This window comes from Hyaena hyaena, unplaced genomic scaffold, assembly GCF_003009895.1.
Source record: "Hyaena hyaena isolate Hyena2069 unplaced genomic scaffold, ASM300989v1 scaffold_874, whole genome shotgun sequence".
Classification (NCBI taxonomy): domain Eukaryota; kingdom Metazoa; phylum Chordata; class Mammalia; order Carnivora; family Hyaenidae; genus Hyaena; species Hyaena hyaena.
Genome location: NW_024081504.1, coordinates 669,351 through 687,567, shown reverse-complemented (window position 1 = coordinate 687,567; position 18,217 = coordinate 669,351). Strand labels below are relative to the sequence as shown.

At 41.8% G+C, this 18,217-nt stretch overlaps 1 protein-coding gene across 2 annotated transcripts in view; it reads left to right on the top strand.

Moving 5' to 3' along the window:
• LDAH (lipid droplet associated hydrolase) overlaps positions 1-17,121 on the top strand; it is a 100,845-nt gene extending 83,724 nt beyond the window's left edge. For both annotated transcript variants that reach the window (XM_039220200.1, XM_039220202.1), the window contains 2 exons: positions 789-871; positions 16,797-17,121. In XM_039220200.1, the coding sequence (XP_039076131.1) occupies positions 789-871; positions 16,797-16,988 (275 nt within the window). In that variant the 3' untranslated portion in view covers positions 16,989-17,121. The remainder of the gene's footprint in view (positions 1-788; positions 872-16,796) is intronic.
• The last annotated feature ends 1,096 nt before the right edge of the window (positions 17,122-18,217 follow it).

Genomic DNA, 18,217 nt, shown 5'->3' with positions numbered 1-18,217 from the left:
TTTAAAGAAGTCTACATATGATTTAAAGAGACATACTTAAAATGAGAAAAGATTGAAAATAAAGAAAAGGAGATATATACCAGGCAATGATGACCAAAAAAAAAAAAAAAAAAAAAAGCAAAGTGACAATAATAATACCAATCAAATGAAAAGGCACACAGTGTCGAATGAAAATTTTCATAGTAGTACAAGTAAGCCATGTAAATTAATATTGTCTCTCATTTTCGTCTTCTTTCTTAGGTATGTGACATCTTAAAAGAGAGAGGGTCAATTTTGCTCATTATGCAGTCAGTACAATGGGACTAACCCTCATTAAAAGTGCTTAGCCTTTAAACCTACTTTAAACCCTTTTAGTTGTATCTTTAATTTTTTAAAAAAGGTCAGGATAGCTTCACATTAGTAACTGCATGCAGTTTCCCTGGTATATATGATTTATCTGTGAAAGTCTGTGCTTCTAATCCTTAAATCGTAAAAACACACTGATCAGGTGCACCACACACCATCCGCTGCTGTGTCTGATGTCAGGCCATCATACTGCTGTGTGTTGCTTTTGAGAAAGGCAAGTGAGGAGAAGAGCAGGTTCTTTTGTAGGACGTGCTCTTGCTTCCAGAGGCCTTGCCCGTTGCCTGACTCACACACCTCTGTTGGCCTCAGTGATATCTCACATCATATGATGCTTGCTGAAAGGAAAAGGGGGAACAGGAATTAAATACAGTGAATTTGATATGTGTGTTTGCTCTGCATATTCCCAGTGTTTGACTTTTTTTTTTCTTTTTTTTTTAATGTAGCTAATGCTGCCTACCTTGGAGCCCAAGAAATGATGAAGGTGGTAGAGAGAGATAACGAAACCATAAGGACACATTTATCTAAGGTAATCACTTTCATGCTGCAAAGTAGTAAGTAGATGGGCAGCAAAATTTACTAAGCATGAAGGACTAGAACTGGTTAGAGTCTATAAGACCACAAGGGTTTGTAGATTTTTATACAGAGTTCTACTTCTAGTTAAAATAAGGCAGTTCTGGGGTGCCTGGGTGGCTCAGCCTGGGTGGCTTCCGACTTCAGCTCAGGTCATGATCTCATGGTTCGTGAGTTCGAGCCCCGTGTTGGGCTCTGGGCTGACAGCTAGCTCAGAGCCTGGAGCCTGCTTCACATTCTGTGTCTCCATCTCTCGCTCTCTGACCCTTCCCTGCTCATGCTGTCTCTCTCTCTCTCTCAGAAATAAATAAAAACATTTAAAAAAATTTTTTTTAATAAAATAAGGCAGTTCTGAAAGTTGCGTAGGAAGGAAGTAAAGCTGACTACATACTTAAATATATACTTAAATATACTTTACCACCTGTTTTTGTTAGTTTTTTTTTTTTTTTTCCAGAATCAATGATTCTCTCTAGGGCCTTATACTGAGAAGACTCTCAATAATATTTATAGAATAAATGAGTTATATTAATATGTGAGTAAAACACTGGACAAGAACTGACATCACTATGGCCTGTTGACTCAGCCTGTCTTTCTTTATTCCCCAGCACATTAGAGTAGGAGTGTCCAGCTCCGACACCAAGACCAGATTTCTATACAAGCAGATGCAGAAAGGCAAAGATTGAAATATTTAGCACTTGGGAGTTACTGCTGCAGCTTAACTAGAGTCTTCCACAAACACATTTGGAAACACCAGTCTCCAAAACTGTGAGGGTGCCATAGCCTAGAATATGTCTAAGTACCTTGAATTTAGGTGGCCCCAGTACCCCTGTGGCATCACTTGTCTGTCTGTCCATCCTGAATAGGATAGAGCTGCACTGTCTAAATAGGATAGCCGCCAGCCACGTGTGGTTATTCGTGGCTGGTCTGAAGAGAGATGTGCTGTGAGTGTAACACACACATTGGATTTCAGAAACATAGTACCCCAAAGGGATAAAATATTTCATTACTACCTTTATATCAATTACATATTGAAATGATACTATTTTAGACTATTGAGTTAAATAAAACAGATTATTAAAAGTAATTTCGTCCATTCCTTTATAAATTTTTTAATGCAATTACTAGAAAAATTTAAATTACATCTGTGCCTTTATATTTCTGTTGGGATGTGCTAACACAGAGCTTTATAGTCAGTGCTGAACCGTGACATCTGCTGGGTATAATGCAGCGAGCCCTGCTGAGTGACCAGCACACCAGGCCCAGGAGGCTACAGACTACAAGTAAAATCTTAGATACCCTCCCCTGGGGTTAGAATGTCTCGATAATCTTTGAGACATTTGACTTAAACTTGCCACAGTGTTAATTCATATTTCTAGAACCTCCCAATACCATGATCTTAAAGCATAAAATGTATACTTGTTCTTTAAAAAAATATTCTCAGAATATTGATCTATAGTAGCTTCACTCAGAGAAAGACTTTTGAAAAATCTGTGTTTGTCTTTATGGCCATAGTGGTCATCATTTTCTAAAATAGCATTTGGCTAGAGATTGAAATTTTGAAGCCAGAAGGAAACCCTCACTCGCTGAATGGGGAAGGTTGGGGCCTCAGAAGGACACTCTCTCCAAGCCTTTCAGCTGTTTCCAGTCATTGAAGGATGTAAAAATACAAGAAAAACAGTATTTTATTTTTCAGCTAAATTATAAGTGAATTTGTTTCAAAAATGAATTTAATTTCTCAAGGCTAGAAGTTCATAAAAACAACTCAGTTCCCAGTTAATAATAAGACTGGCGGATGCTCACTTCCAAAATTCACACTTGCTGAATGACTAGACCCATCATGTGTCAAAGCCCATCTTACCACCTGTGGAAGCCAGCTGCTGTAAAAGACTCATCATATCTGGATTCTGTTTGTATGTTGTGCTCCGAAAGAGGTCAAAAGAAGGTGCTAACTTATTCCTGGCCTAAGTTAAATCCATATGCAAGTGTAATCATTCCCAGATCGAAGTCTGCTTACGGTAACTGTGTGAGGACTGTAAGTTTACTGAAACTTTCAGGAGAGAAATATGGGAGTATAATGGTAGATGGCAGGCACTTCAAGGTTAATATTAACACAGTCACAGGAATAAACTTTTCCAACTACAGAAAATTGTTTTAAGATAGCATTAAATGTACTTTGGAATATGGGAGAGTAAGGCATTGTTTAGTTTAATGATGCAAAACTACCTTGCAGTTAATTGATTATCGTTTGTACTGGCTAAGTTTGATCTCTCCAATAGAATAATACAGTTGCAATTCCTAAGTGAAACGAGGTGCAGAGAGGAAGTTTATTGCAACTTTTTTTTTCTGTAATGAAAAAAGAGGAAACATGCTGTAATTTAATATTGGTAAAAGTTGAATCAACATATGCCTCAGTCTTGCTTAGCAAAATAAGGAAACTTTAAAGGGCACATACTTTTAGGAAGATGGTAGGCATTGCCTTTGCCTTCCAAACAACCCTGATAAGTAGTTCAGCTTGAAAACCGATTTCCAAGACTAAATCTATCCCTTTTTAGATACTCTAGTCAAGGATACCCTGTCCCATTTCAGCCCAAACATAGGCACTCAAAAACTTCATACCTATCCAGGACTTGTCCAGTGTGAAGATTTTTTGAGCATAAATTTTGTTGCAAAGACCTTTCAGTGTGTCTCAAATATTCCACTAATTTTAAAAACAGTTCTAAAAATGCATCTTTGTTAGCTAAAACATGGAAAGAGCCTAAGTGTCCATCAACAGATGAATGGATCAAGAAGATGTGGTTTATCTATACCATGGAATACTACATGGCAATGAGAAACAATGAAATCTGGCCATGTGTAGCAACATGGATGGACCTTGAGGGTGTTATGCTGAGCGAAATAAGTCAGGCAGAGAAGGACAAATATCATACGTTTGCATGTATAGGAGGATTAGGAGGAACTTGATGGAGGAACAAGGGGGAGAAGAAGGGCGGAAATGGTGGGGGAAAGGGAGAGAGGCAAACCATGAGAGACTCTTGAATGCTGACAAAAACTGAGGACTGATGGATGTGGGGGGGAGGGGAGGATGGGCATGGAGGAGGGCACTTGTGGGGATGAGCACTGGGTATTATGTGGAAACTAATTTGACAATAAACTATTTGTAAAAATAAAATAAAATAAAATAAAATAAAATAAAATAAAATAAAATAAAAATAAATAAAATGTGCAAAGAGGGAAAAAAAAATAAAAATGCATCTTTGTGCCATCCACTCAGGAAGCCATAAGATAGTCTAAAATAGTCTCTCTGCTATATTATGTGGATGGCTCTTGGATTCTTTCTCATCTCCTAGAAAACTGTCATACTGTAATCACCAGGCTTTGGTTCTAAATTCAAATTTTCTACCACTGGATTTCCATTGTCCATATGAAGAGAATTTTTTTTATCTTTTTGAGGAAAATGGACCTTTTCAACTTTGAAAAATCTACTGGGCTGATTGCCTGCCTTTCTTTCCTTCCTTCCTTCCTTCCCTCCTTCCCTCCTTCCCTCCTTCCCTCCTTCCCTCCTTCCCTCCTTCCCTCCTTCCCTCCTTCCTTCCTTCCTTCCTTCCTTCCTTCCTTCCTTCCTTCCTTCCTTCCTTCCTTCCTTCCTTCCTCTCTCCCTCCCAGGTCTATAGACTTTATATACAGTATCAGACAGTTATGTTTGTTAACAGTGCTTTAATACTATATAAAATTATTTCCCTTTCCTGAAGCAAATATACCAGACTCATAGTTGTTGCCAAAAGACTATACTGTGGTCTGTGGCATCATAGGTTGTGTTCTTTCTTCACCTGACTGAATCCTATCTGCCCTTTAAAGTTTATTTATTTAGGGGCACCCGGTGGCTCAGTCAGTAGAGTGTCTGGTTTCTGGTTTCGACTCAGATCAGGATCTCATGATCCTGAGGATTCATGAGTTCAAGCCTCACATCCACCTTCACGCTGACAACACAGAGCCTGCTTGGGATTCTGTTCCTCCCCTCCCCCCCACTCTTCCCCCACTCAAGCTGCTGTTCTCCCTCAAAATAAATAAACTTTCAAAAATATATTTAAAAAATAAAGTTTATTCATTTATTTTGAGAGAGAAAGGTGAGAAAGATAGAAAGAATCCCGAGGAGGTTCCATGCTATCAGTGCAGAGCCTGACATGAGACTCAATCCCATGAAACATGAGATCATGACCTGAGCCAAAATCAAGAATTGGACACTTGACTGACTGAGCCACCCAGGCACCTTTGGATCCTATCTGTTCTTTAAACCTTGGCTCCATTGTCATCTCCAGGAAGCCTTCCCCAGCCCCTGGTTTTGGTTAGGTGTCCCTCTCCCAGTTCACCTGGCTTCCTGTGTAGTTATAATATGACATTTATCACAGAATATTTTAGTGGTCGGGTTTGCCCTTTCCTCCACTTGCAGGTCAGGAACTATGTTTTTCTCATCTTGATATCTCTAAGACTCAGGACAGTGTATGACACCTGCTGAGTGATCAACAAATGTGCATTGGATGGATGGATGGATGGATGGATGGATGGATGGATGGGGAAGCCACCAGCGTAGAGAATCTAAGCCTTCTCTGTGCCATGCATCTTGTTGGCTCTCTCATGTATGGATCCCTATGCAAAATAATTTGTTTAAGTGCATGAAATACATATATGAAATTACTACAAAAAAGCAATTATACTGAAGTAGTACTTATCAAAATACTTAAAAACAAATTTGTGATAGATAGTATGTGCACCTTTATTAACACATTAAATAATGAGATATAATAGCAGTCAGAACTAATATTGAAAATATTTACTTATTTTGAGAGAGAACATGTGCATGAGTGGGGGAGGGGCAGAGAGAAAGAAAAAGAGAATCCTAAGTAGTCTCTGCACTGACATCGATAGCAAGGAGCCTGATGCACAGCCCAGTCTCACAAACTGTGACGTCATGACCTGAGCCAAAATCAAGAGTCGGATGCTTAACTGACTGAGCCACCCAGGGTAAATTTGTAGCAATGAGGATAAATAACTTTTTAGTTATCTTCAACAAGTTTACTGTGATTTGAAAATTTCCATAATTTTATAGGTGACAAAGTATAGGTGTTCCTCATACTACTATCATTTATTGCCTGTATACATATTTGAAGGAAATACTAAATCATAGTTAGAGGTTAGCAAAAATAAAGATGTCCTCTTTTCCCCAACCAAGTGTACTTTACCCCTCCCCCACTGCCACCACTTGTACACAAACCCACATGGACACACAGACCCCAGTGAGAAGCCCTGTCTGGGAGACACAGGAATATAGGTTAGGCAGCACGGTGTTGTGGCTTGCACGCTGGCCTGAACACAAGAAGCCATGAGACGTTACACTAAAAAGACGAGATTATTTTGAGCTGCTAGAGAACCAGTGTAGGGTTTAAGCAAGGGATGGTATTCAAAATGACAACTGTATTCACAGACACTGACTCATCAGACACGTGTCATCTGTGAACAGCCAGCCAGTTGAGAGCTACCAGTTCATACCAGTCAGCCCTAGGAATGTGGCTGGATTGACAAATGAGAGGGATTATTTGAGGGCGGAGGGAGTGTATGAAAATATGGAAGAAGAATGAAATTTGAGATAGAGAGATCATTCAGAAGGCTTTAACAAGGACTCAGGCAGTGGGATGGGAGCAGAGAGGAGGTAAGATAGGGAAAATTTAGGAAGTAGAATCAGAAGCACTTAGTACTTGGGAGCAGACTCTATAACTACTGACCTGCATTGCTGTGGGCCAACATAAAGATGCCCTTCGTGTGTGCATGTTGGTTCACTGATTAAAGTTTTGAGTCTATAAAACAAGAAGAAGAAGGAACAGCAGTAGCAGCAGCACTTAGTACTGATAGGACATGAGAGAATGGAGACGGAAGAATCTCAGATGATTTCTCTGTATTGAGATCGGTGACAAGGTAGGGAAGGAGGAGGAGGAGCAAGTTGGGGGAGATGGTTGAAAGAGTAGTTCCTTTGGGTACTTTGTTTGAGATACCTGTGGGACACCCAAGTGGACACATGTCTAGCAGGTAGCAGGCCAACGGGCTGTGAAGCTTAGAACAGTAGTCTGGGCTGAATTTTGATTTGGAAATGATAAGGATAGAGTTGAAGCCATGAGCTGGGATAATAGTAAGAGTAGGAAGTAGCATGTGGAGAGAAGACATCTAAAGGTTGATCCTTGGGGAGCACAGCTCAAAACGTTGGGAGGAAGTAGAGGAGCTAATGAAGAAGATGGGAGTGGAGGGGGGGTGACAGCAGTGAGAACCAGAATAGAAATAAACTCAAGGAAGAGAATCAACTGGACATTTTCACCACCCCTGTCTCAATTCTTTGGGGGAACCCCTGGGGTATGTTCTGCTTTATGAGGCACCTGGTGTGTCTGAGGCAAATAGGAGGTCAGCATTCCCGTGTTCTGTCATTGTTCTAAACTGTAAGGGAATATATGTCTCATTCACAGAAAAGTGAATTAGGGTTTGGTTTAGAAACTTGAAGTTTTCATTTAAAACTCACTTAGGAGGGAAATTCTAAACTGCCGTGACCATCTCTGGCCTAGGCGTATGGAAACAGCTGGTGTGTGCTACTGCCAGACCAAATCTGAGCATCACTGTCGGTCCGCAGGGGTCTAAAACTGTTCCCAGCGAGAACACATGAGGTGCCACTTTCTGACAAAGGCAGGTAGCAGTAGAAGGGCCACCCCTGCGCCCAGAGGGCCAGGCCAGGTGACAGTGTGGTTTGGGAAAAGGGGCAAAGCGTCCTCAGGAACAAGAACCCCTCTGCTACGGCTTTTCCCCCATCCTGCTTAGCCCACCTGAGCCCAGAGGTGCTCGTTGCCCTTGGAAACAAACGCTGTGCAGTTGTTTGCAGATCTGGGCATGCAAATCCTTCAGACATGCACACATCCTGCTCGGCGGAGCATGGGAAGTGCTGCCTGGACCAGCTAACCAGGACCGCCTTCCGCCATGCCTCAGTCTGAAACTGATTGTGTTAGTTCTGCCTGTTTCACTTGAAGCCTGTTCAGAATATCATAATCATCCTGGAAATACATAGGTTTGTTTTTATCTCAATCATTTTGACCTTGAGAGCTTCATGGTATATATGTGAGCACACCCTGAGTTCTCAGGTGAAGGGTGATTGAAAGGGGTGGGTATGCACTGGGGAGCAGAGTCCCAGCCTGGGGTTCAAACCCCAGCTCTGCCGCTTGCTTACTTATGTGACCTTGGTTAAGTTACTTGACCTCACTCTGCCTCCTTTTCTCATCAATAAAATGGGTTAGTAGTAGCATCTAGTATCATACATTTGTTACAAAAATATAATGCTATAATAATTCATATAAAGACCTTTTAAGAGTATCTGTCATGCACTAAGTATTCAACTAGAAGTTTATTACTATTATTATAAACTTAGTTACACCCTAGATGTGCCTCTGAGTGCTTTAAAAAGACTATTTGCTTAACTTCTCCTCTCCCCTACCCCACCACACACACACTTCTTCCTAGATATTTTCATTCTATAGTTAAAGATTTTGGTAATATTAAATATATAGCCAAGAGACCCTGGAATGCCTTAATCCCATTCTAGATCCCAGCCACTGCTTCCTTTGAGATGCCTGAGGGAAATGTCGTACAGGAATGAACAGTGAGAAAGGAATGCACAGGAGCACTTCATCTTTACCAGGACTTGGGCCAGTACCCTCATGGAGAAAATTTGGATGAGCTTGGCCATTTCTCTAAGTTAGTTAAACAGGACCCTTCGGCACATCTGCCAGTTTCCCGAGGCATATGACCAGGGAGAAACACAAACACAGGTGGATAAATTTGTTCCCAATGCCTCATGCTCTGTAGCCTCACCAGAGGGAAATTGATGCCTCAGGTCAGCTTCTTAGTCTAGTCCCTGGTAAGAAAGAGACAAAGCTAATCACTGGCTGGTCCAGTGCCTTCCATCTGGGAGTGAGTGGGTTCTAGCCCTTTCTGCTTGAGTGACACGGAAAGGAGAGAGCCCCACTTTGCAAGCCTGTTGATGCACACTCATTCCACTCACTGGAGAAGAGTCTGGTCAGTAACCCGCCGGCCCTCCACCTCCTCTGGTGGCTTGACTTCCCACCTACTCCCCGAGGTGCCTGTAGAAGGGAGAGGGCTCAGTGGTGTTCCCCCATCCTCAGCCACTTTTCTTAATCTTTGGGGATTTTAATCCTCATGTTTTCAAGAATGGTAATTGAGCCAATTCTGGATAAAAGAAAGAAAGGACACAAGGTAAATTGGAAAATGAATTTCCTAAACTACCTCCCTTTCTTTAACAACTCTTCAAGTCCTTAAAAAAAAAATGGTTGCTCAGAAAGACTACAGTGAAATTGTAAAGTTTTGAGACTGTTCTGATCCCAAGAGGAATATGATTTTTAAATAACTGAAGTGAAGAGGCTTATGTTACAGAACAGGTCTCCTTCACACGTGCCGGTATGACTTGGGGGAGGGGATGAGCAGCAAGCAGCCTGTTCTGGACTCCCCAGGGAGAGATGCAGTGCAGGAGGGTTAAGTACCCTGATCCCGGGAAAGCTGGAGGGGGTGAAAACAGGGAAATAAAGGCAGGACAGGGAGATCTCACTGGGAAGTACCTAAATGTGTATGGGTACTAATTCAACCCCTTGGTAAGCAACTGGCTGCCCCATATCTGATCTTTTGCTTCTTTGATCAAAAACAAAATAAATACAAAAAACAAACCCATACCTTTCAGGTGGCAGTTGTTTCTGAAAAGGAAGGAAAAAGTGGAGAGATTAGGAATGACATAAGTTTCTTGACTTCTCAGAGCATGGTAGAGAAAACACGTCTCCTCCCTGAACATCTACACCATTGCTCTTTGATTACTTTCTCATGGCGGCTGCTTCCCCTGCCATGCGGCTCCAGCTCTGGGTACTCTTTCTAAAGAAACCTGCATGTGAACATACTGGGAAGCATGTTCATTCAGCACCCAGGAAAGCAGTGGGCCTTATCTCTGCTGCCCAAGGGCTCCGTCTGTGAGCCCTCTCAGGAGGTGAAGGGACGGTCTCAGAATGCTGGTGCCCTCCTTCATTTTGGAAGATACTCAATCACAAATACCCAGATGGCACTGCAGTGTAGGCTCCAGGTCTCAGTTATAAGTAAAAGTGGCTGAGAGTCTGCTCGGTGAGCTGAGCATGAGTGGCAGCTTGAAGACAGGGGTGTGCTTCACTGTTTGCTTGATGACTAATCTTGGATCTTCTACTAATGTCTTTCCCCATGATCTTTTCAGGGGAGTACAGTGTGTGTGTGTGTGTGTGTGTGTGTAGAGAGAGAGTGCATGTGTGCTATACATGATAATGTATATAATAAGACACTATGCTTTAGGCTTAAAGAAAGTGTATATTACTTCCATAGTTTCTGAGCCTGACTTATATCAAAAGCAGCTCTCTGAAGGAAATATATTTTCTCAAAAATTAATTTAAGGTCCTGTGGCTATTTTTCCTCTGACCTGAGCGCAACTCTCACTGTAAGGAAGAATCTAGACAGATTTTGCCCCCACAGGAGATCCGTTTGTCCGCATTGTCATCACCAGTATAACACCATCTGTCCATTAAGAGTGCTTACAATATGTCAAGTGCTTGATATGCTTTATTTTCTAATCCTTACCACCTGCAAGGTGGCTGTTCTATCCCACTTTGCTGAGGAGGAAACAGGCACAGAGAGGCTAAGAAACTAGTCTAAGTAACAACGCTAGTAGATAGAAGATCCAAAATTCCAGTCTAGGCAGGTGTGGGTCAGGGCTCTGCACGCTGCACCATGTTCGCTTCCTATAACTGCACAATCAGCTTGAGCAGTTTCACAGATTATTTTACCATAATAGAACACAAAGGCTTTATGAGAAGCCCTTTCAGTCTGAGCGTGATGGCCTGGAAACACGATTTACCCCCTGCTCTGGTCTACACTGTATCATGAAACAGACTGCCCGAAGACCACTTGAAGAGAGGAAGTTCGCTTTAACTGCCAAGAAGAACTGGCTTATACCAAACTTGGCTGCATGGTAAATTATATTCTAAGGAGCTTCTAAAATTCGCTTATCCATAAGGTTAATAGAATGAATGAATGAATGAATGAATGAATGAATGAATGAATAAATAACAGAAAGAAGTAACATTCCAGGACTATGAAACACTTTTATTAGGCCTGTGATTCCTATAATGCCGATGGTCCTCTGGATTGTTGAATAGAGAAAAGTAATACAAATAGGGATTTTTTTTCCAGTTTTATTGAGTTATAATTGACATAAAACACTATATTAATTTAAGATATACAACATAATGAATTTGATATATTTATACATTGCAAAATAATTACTACAATAAGTTTAGTTAACATAATCACCTCACATAGTTACAAATTTAAAGTTCTTGCTATGAAAGCTTTTAAGGTATACTGTCTTAGCAACTTTTTTTTCTTTTTTTTGTCTTAGCAACTTTTAAATATGCAGGACAATGCTGTTAACTATAGTCACCAGGCCCTGCATTAGACCCCCCCCAGGGCTTACTCATAACTGGAAGTTTGTACCTTTTGACCACCTTTACCCAATCCTTCAAGTCCTCCCCACTGTCCCTCCCATCCCTGGCAACTACCACTCTGCTCTCTGTTTCTGTGAGTTCCTTTTATTGTTAGATTCCACATACAAGTGAAATCATAGAGTATTTGTCTTTCTATGACTTACTTTACTTAGCATAACACCTTCAAGGTCCATCCATATAGTCACAGACAGCAGGATTCCTTTTTATAGCTGAATAGTATTTGTGTGTGTGTGTGTGTGTGTGTGTGTGTGTGTGTGTGTGTACACCACCAGATAAGAGATTTTTGTGGGCTTTTTCATGTTCAGTATTTTAAGATATTATCATTGAAAATGATTTTTGTTTGCTATCAGCTAAATCAAATATATAAACTTAGATCATAAGATGGCTTCTAGTATTTCTTTTGTTCTTTTTTAAAAAAATTTTAATGTTTTATTTCTGAGAGAGAGAGCATGAGCAGGGGAGGGTCAGAGAGAGAGGGAGACACAGAATCTGAAGCAGGCTCCAGGCTCTGAGCTACCTGTCAGCGCAGAACCCGACACAGGGCTCAAACCCACGAACTGTGAGAACATGACCTGAGCCAAAGTCGGACGCTTAACTGACTGAGCCACCCAGGCGCCCCATAGTATTTCTTTTGTTCTTAAATCCTCTGTTAGTAATGCATAAAAGCCAACAACTCAAAATGTGTTCTTAAAAAAAGGTTTGTTGGAGCACCTGGGTGGCTCAGTCAGTTGAGCATCAGACTCTTGATTTCAGCTCAAGTCATGATCCCAGGGTTGTGGGATTGAGCCCCATGTCAGGCTCTGCACTGAGCATGAAGCCTGCTTAAGATTCTCTCTCTCTCTCTCTCTCTCTCTCTCTCTCCCACCACCCCCCTTGGCCCTTCCCCTGCTCACCCTCTCTCTTGCTCTTTCTCTAAAATAAAAAATAAAAATAAATAAATATATATAAAATAAAAATAAACAAATTTTTTTTTAAAAAAATGTTTGTTGACTCCTTCAGACAGAATCCATAGTTTCCTACTTTGGACTCCAACAGTACCCCATACCTCTCTCTGCCTGTTGTGTTTAAGGGCCAGCATGTACATGCCCGTGTTCTTCCCTAGTCTGGCAGCTTCTCCAGAAGTGGGATTACTCACTTGTGAATCTCAGCCACTTAGCCAATGGCAGATGGGAAATAGGGTTAAAGTCATTTTTGGTGAGACTGCTTTGAATCTGTTAGTTTCAGCAGCAAAAAGTGAGAGAAAAAAACCACCCACATGAGAAAAGACAAATGTGGCTTCTTGATGGTAGCAAACTGCAACAATTTGCAGGGACATAGCTCCTTAGGGGCATGCCGAAATGTTTAAGGAAAATACGTCTGTAAGCACAGACACTCTAGTAACCATAATTCCACCTTACTGCAGAACACACGGAAGAAAAGCAAAAACCACAGTGCTGAGAAGTCAAAATGTACAAAAACTGGGAGAATTAAATTTTGCATTTAATAGAGAAACAGATGACTTAACATGACAGCAGTTTGGAAACATGGAATAATTTCCATTCAGTAATGTGTACTTTTTATCAACGCTCATGCATATCAAAGCTAGTGCCAGGGAAGAATAAAGCTACATGAAATAATTTATCTTCTTATAAACCTTTGAATTCAAACATCCTGCTGATAACCTGAGATTCTTAGTTAATAGTTCCAGCCATGTCCCAACACTTACAACACCCGTGACATGCAGAGCCCCAGAACTACATAGACTTCGAGAAGGCTGTATGTGAAGGTGGTTGGGTTTGCTCTTGCCCTCGATTGTCAGTTTTCATGGCCAGTTGAAGACTGCCCAGTCTTTCGGTTTTGTGTCTTCATAACATGGGTCAGTTCACTGTTAATTGTAAATAGTAGCAAAGGGTACAGATTAGGAATGTTGTCTCTGGATTTATACCCCAGCTTTACAACCCCCTAATTGTTTGAACTTAAACAACTTAATCTCACTATGCCTCAGTTTCCTTTTCTATAAAATGAGGATGAAATACCTTCCTCAGTATTGTTGTAAGGATTCAGTGAGTACAGAGCTTAGCATGTTTTTCTCCATTTTTAGCAGCTCATTATTATATGTTGTGATGGTTATTTGTTTTGATACATCAATATTATACTAGTACACATTCTTAACTACCATGCTTTGGTGTCTAGTTCTTTCTTTCTTTCTGCTTCACCTGACTCCCCCCACCCCCACTAGTACCTCCACACACCCCATACTTTTTCTGTTTCCTGTTTAGGGTTACAGATGCAGGGTCTTCTGTCCAGATCTATTGCCTGTGACTTATAATCTATAGGGACAGAAAGTATCTGGAGCCAGTGTATGTAAAGGCATTAGACTAACCACATGTTTTACTTGTAAGCCAAGATTTTCATAGAAGGCCACCCTTCAGTGAATATAGCCTAAAGAAGAACTTTAAAAAACCCCAAACAAAAAGACCTTACCCCACCATTACTTAGAGATTTAATGAAATACAGCCCACTCTAAATGGTTACTGGTCAGGGAGGATTGAGAAATAAAATTAGATGAACCTGTGGAAAATCTGGAATCCTCGCTGGTGATGCTGTCGTTACACTTTGTGTTAAGGTTCCTAGAACATGCCTTGGGTAGCTTAACTACGTGGACATGACTTGTCTCTGGACGCCCTGAAGTAGGTATAAGGCCTTTGTAACCCATGTGTGTTATTCCTGCTCAACTGTCCACACCTTCATTCATGAGGGAAGGGATGGTGTTTCCCAGCTCATGAAGCTGGACTTCTCAGTGGAGACATTTCAAGTTGTAATTCCCTCACTGAAAAGCAAGTGCTAAGCTCTCCATAGAAATAGTCTTTGAAATCTGAGGCAGAAAGCAGCAGCAGGTGCACACAGTGATGAGCCCTCCTTGTCAGAGACCCCTGGGGAGCTCTTTCTGTCTTGCTCTCCCTCTAGTTTGTCTTTCTGTGGTAGGGCTTTTCACAAGACTTCTTCAGCTTGGGCTGGTGTGAGGGCTCCCAGAGTACCTTTCTTGGCATTCAGAAATCTTCAGGCAAGAGAGTGCTCTGGGGTAGAGGAACACACATGACCGACACAGGCCCAAGTCAGTACTTCGAGATTTCTCAGCAGTTTCATACTCTGAGGCAGTGCTGAACCACTGGGCATGATGACTGTTCTGTAGACTACTTCCTGGATATAATTTAAAAGATTCTTGCGGGTAAGGATAGGTTATGCTTTAGAGAGAACCTAAAGTTATTAGCCCTATTGGTAGGTAATTAATGTCTGCAGGCAGGGTGCTGCTGGCTAGAATCATCACCCTCTGCTGATGGGGTTGCAGTATGGCAGAGCTGTAGAGAGACTGCTTCCCAGGGGAAAGAACCAGGCAGCTGCCAGATTCCCTGTTCTCCAGCAACAGAAAGGACTTCATATGCCGCTAGGAGCCGCGACAAAATGAAGTTTGGTTTTAGAGGCTTTGGAGTACCCAGAAATGGATGTAGTAGGCAAAACACAGGAGAACAGGAAGAAGTGAGCAGCCTGTGAGCCACAGATCCTCTGCAGCTTTCAAAACTAAAACCTCAGGTGACACCCAGAAAAATCTCTATGAAGTAATTCAGAGTTAAGTCTGCAACTCAAAGTTTAGTTGTTAGTAACTGACTCTCTGGAGTACTGTCTGCATACTTTCCTCTTTAAAGTATTGTTTTAACTGTTCCTTTAAATATTGGTTAAGTCATAAGGTTATTGTAATAAAGACTGGTGTCTTTATCAGAGGAGTCTCCCTTGCCCACATTCAGATAATGGGTTTAATGACTATCAGAGCAAAATCACCTAGTGGGCAATAACACACGTGTCCCCCATCGTCTTCCCAACACACCTTGACTGCTCCCATCTCTCTTTGCCATTGTAGCCAGAGTACGTGACCTACAGTGCAGACGTGATCATGTCACTTCATTGTGTGAAGTTTTTTGTTAGCTCCTGTGAACTTCAGGTTCCCCCCACTCACTATCCAAAAGTAGAGCATTCCTATAAAACCTTTCAGAAGCTGAAATGGTGTAAAGCAAAGAAGTAATTACCTTATTTTATATGGAAAATTTTTTGAGTGTTCCCAGACCCAAAAATTAACCTCGCTTAGGCTTTTCAGATACTTTAGGACACATCTTGCTAGTGGATGCCCAAAATAAGTCCAGGTAAAGCCCACATGCTTGCAGACACAGTTCAAAGCTATAGTGGCTTGATGTGAAATGTAGTTCCGGGGGAAGGAGCTTGGTGGAGCCACTCTCCTTCTTCCAGGTGCGTGCTGCCTCTGGACCTGCCCACTGCCAAACACACACTGAACACAATTTCCACTTTTAGAATTATTCATAAAGATGAAAATCCTCTTTGGATGTCTTTCAGTTAATGAAAACAGGTACTAATATAGGTGTTTCATAAAAGCAAAGTGGCATAACATGAACTTTGGAAAAGCAGGAGACACCTGTATGTGCATATATACGTATGTACCTATACACATATACACATTCATGTATCTACATACATACACATGTTGGTGCGTGTGCATGCGTGTATGTGTGTGTGTGTGTGTGTGTGTGTGTGTGTGTGTGTGTATCATGGGCAAGTACAGATCAGTATCCTGTAAGGGTCTTAGTAATGTCTTAAAGGAGGCTTTGTCTCCATGCAGCTGCTTGCTGGCACCTGAAGCATGATTAGATCACCTGCCCACTGAATCTGCATACTCTTCTACTGTGTGGAGCCTGTTCATAGAAATTTTACAGACCCTCTCAGGATTCTGGTCATTTTCATCTGCTTCATTGCGAAGCTTGAGTCTCTCTGAATCCCTTTTCGATGCATTCAACAAACATATCCTTATGCCTACCATGTGGCTGCATGAAAACTGTGAAGTGTGTATGAATGGTCACTAGCCCCTCAGTGATTATGTCTCAGTAACTCTTCCTTGTCCTCCGCAGCCATCTCTCCCATGTCCATCCCACCCTCGATATACACAACTTTGCTGGCACATCCTTTTAGTGAATCATGAGGGATCTGTCACTAAGACTCTCCCTCTGTGGGCATGGGTTTCTTTCCATCAGATGCCTCTTGATTCACTCTCATAAACCATCAAGGTCACTTCCTTAAGAGAGCCATGGTCTGGAGGGAGACTTGAGGCTGTCTTATAGGGCCAGGTACAGGGTCTGTCACCAAAGCCTTGCAGGTTGATGGTATCATGTTTCTGTTGGCAGAGGAAAGTGTTTTCTAATAAAATGTTTTTGTCTTGTGTTTTAGCTTACGTTTTACTATGGTACTATAGATGCTTGGTGTCCAAAGAAATACTATGAAGACATAAAGAGAGATTTTCCAGAAGGAGATATTCGACTGTGCGAGAAAAATTTACGTCATGCTTTTATCCTCCATTCTTCTGGAGAAATGGCTGACATGATAGCTGACTGGCTAAAGGATGATCTGTCCAAAATATAAGTCCTGACACGTGGAAGCATCACTGACCGCTAGTACATAGGAGTGGTAGGTGTGCTGTCTCTTAGTAGTGTACTTAGTAGGTAAGTGTCCAGTGTTAATGTTTGATGCTAGAAGACTTGGCTTGATGTCAGCTCCACACTAGCTCCCCATACTACAGGCTGACATAAGCACAATTGATGAAATATGCCATAGATTTAACAGAATCATTTTCCAAGACTCAGGGAACACAGTGGTCAGTGATGTAAACAAGACCTCTTCTGTTTGCACGGGATACCCATTTGGCACTGGGCAGTTTATTCTAGTGGGCAGGATCCTTGCAGACAAAAGGAGGTCTAAATTTCGTTGGTTTTAATTGAGTTACCTTGTAGAATAGGCTCTCCTAGAGGAAATTATGAAAATATAAAAGAGATCAGTGAATGCTAAGTCAGATATGTAAGTGTATATGATTATGAGGACACACATTCCAGTAGCAGAAAGTGATAACTGGGGGGTCTTGGCAGTGGACCTGGGTCTCCCTTAAGCACAGAAGCTAAAGATCAGCTCAGACTAACCTTGTACGGGTCTGTCTGAGGTCATCAGAATCCAACTGGATGCCAGGCAGCCTGCAGGAGCTCCCACACACACCCCAACCCCCAGCTCCTACCCATTACTACCTTGCATCGTGTCACAGGCCCCACAGCAGGGCCAACATCAGGGGACGTACTGCTTGTCTCTATCTCTAAAAAGCTTCCCTGCGGAGGGAGACTTCCTGATCTTCCTGCATTGCACAGAGGATAAAGTTCACCAGACATTCCGCTGTTGAAGGAACCCAGTAAGAGCTGTTGAAGGATCCTGACTGTTCCTCCTGCCACAAGACAACCAGCAAGCTCTGGGCCAAGTCTGCCAGGTTGTGAGCTCGCTGCAGGCCCCTCTTCTGAAGGGCCCGGATGGGGAGGCCCTGGGTTGTCCCAAAGCTGGTCTATCCCTGCCTCGTGGACTTGCCTTTTCTGCGATTTTTTTCTAATAAAACTACACTGAGGGCCAGCCATGAGCTAAATACTGTGCTAGGCATTGAGGATAGAGTTCTTAGCCATGCCATGATTCTTTTCTTCTTCTGAAAATCATCTAGTAAGTAATTTTTGAGAGGGCATCTTTCAGTTGCTGAATAGAGAATGACCATAAATGAGTTCTACATTTCTGCCTTGGCTTTGTGAGTTGGAAAGAAACTGTTTTACTAATGCACCAAAACA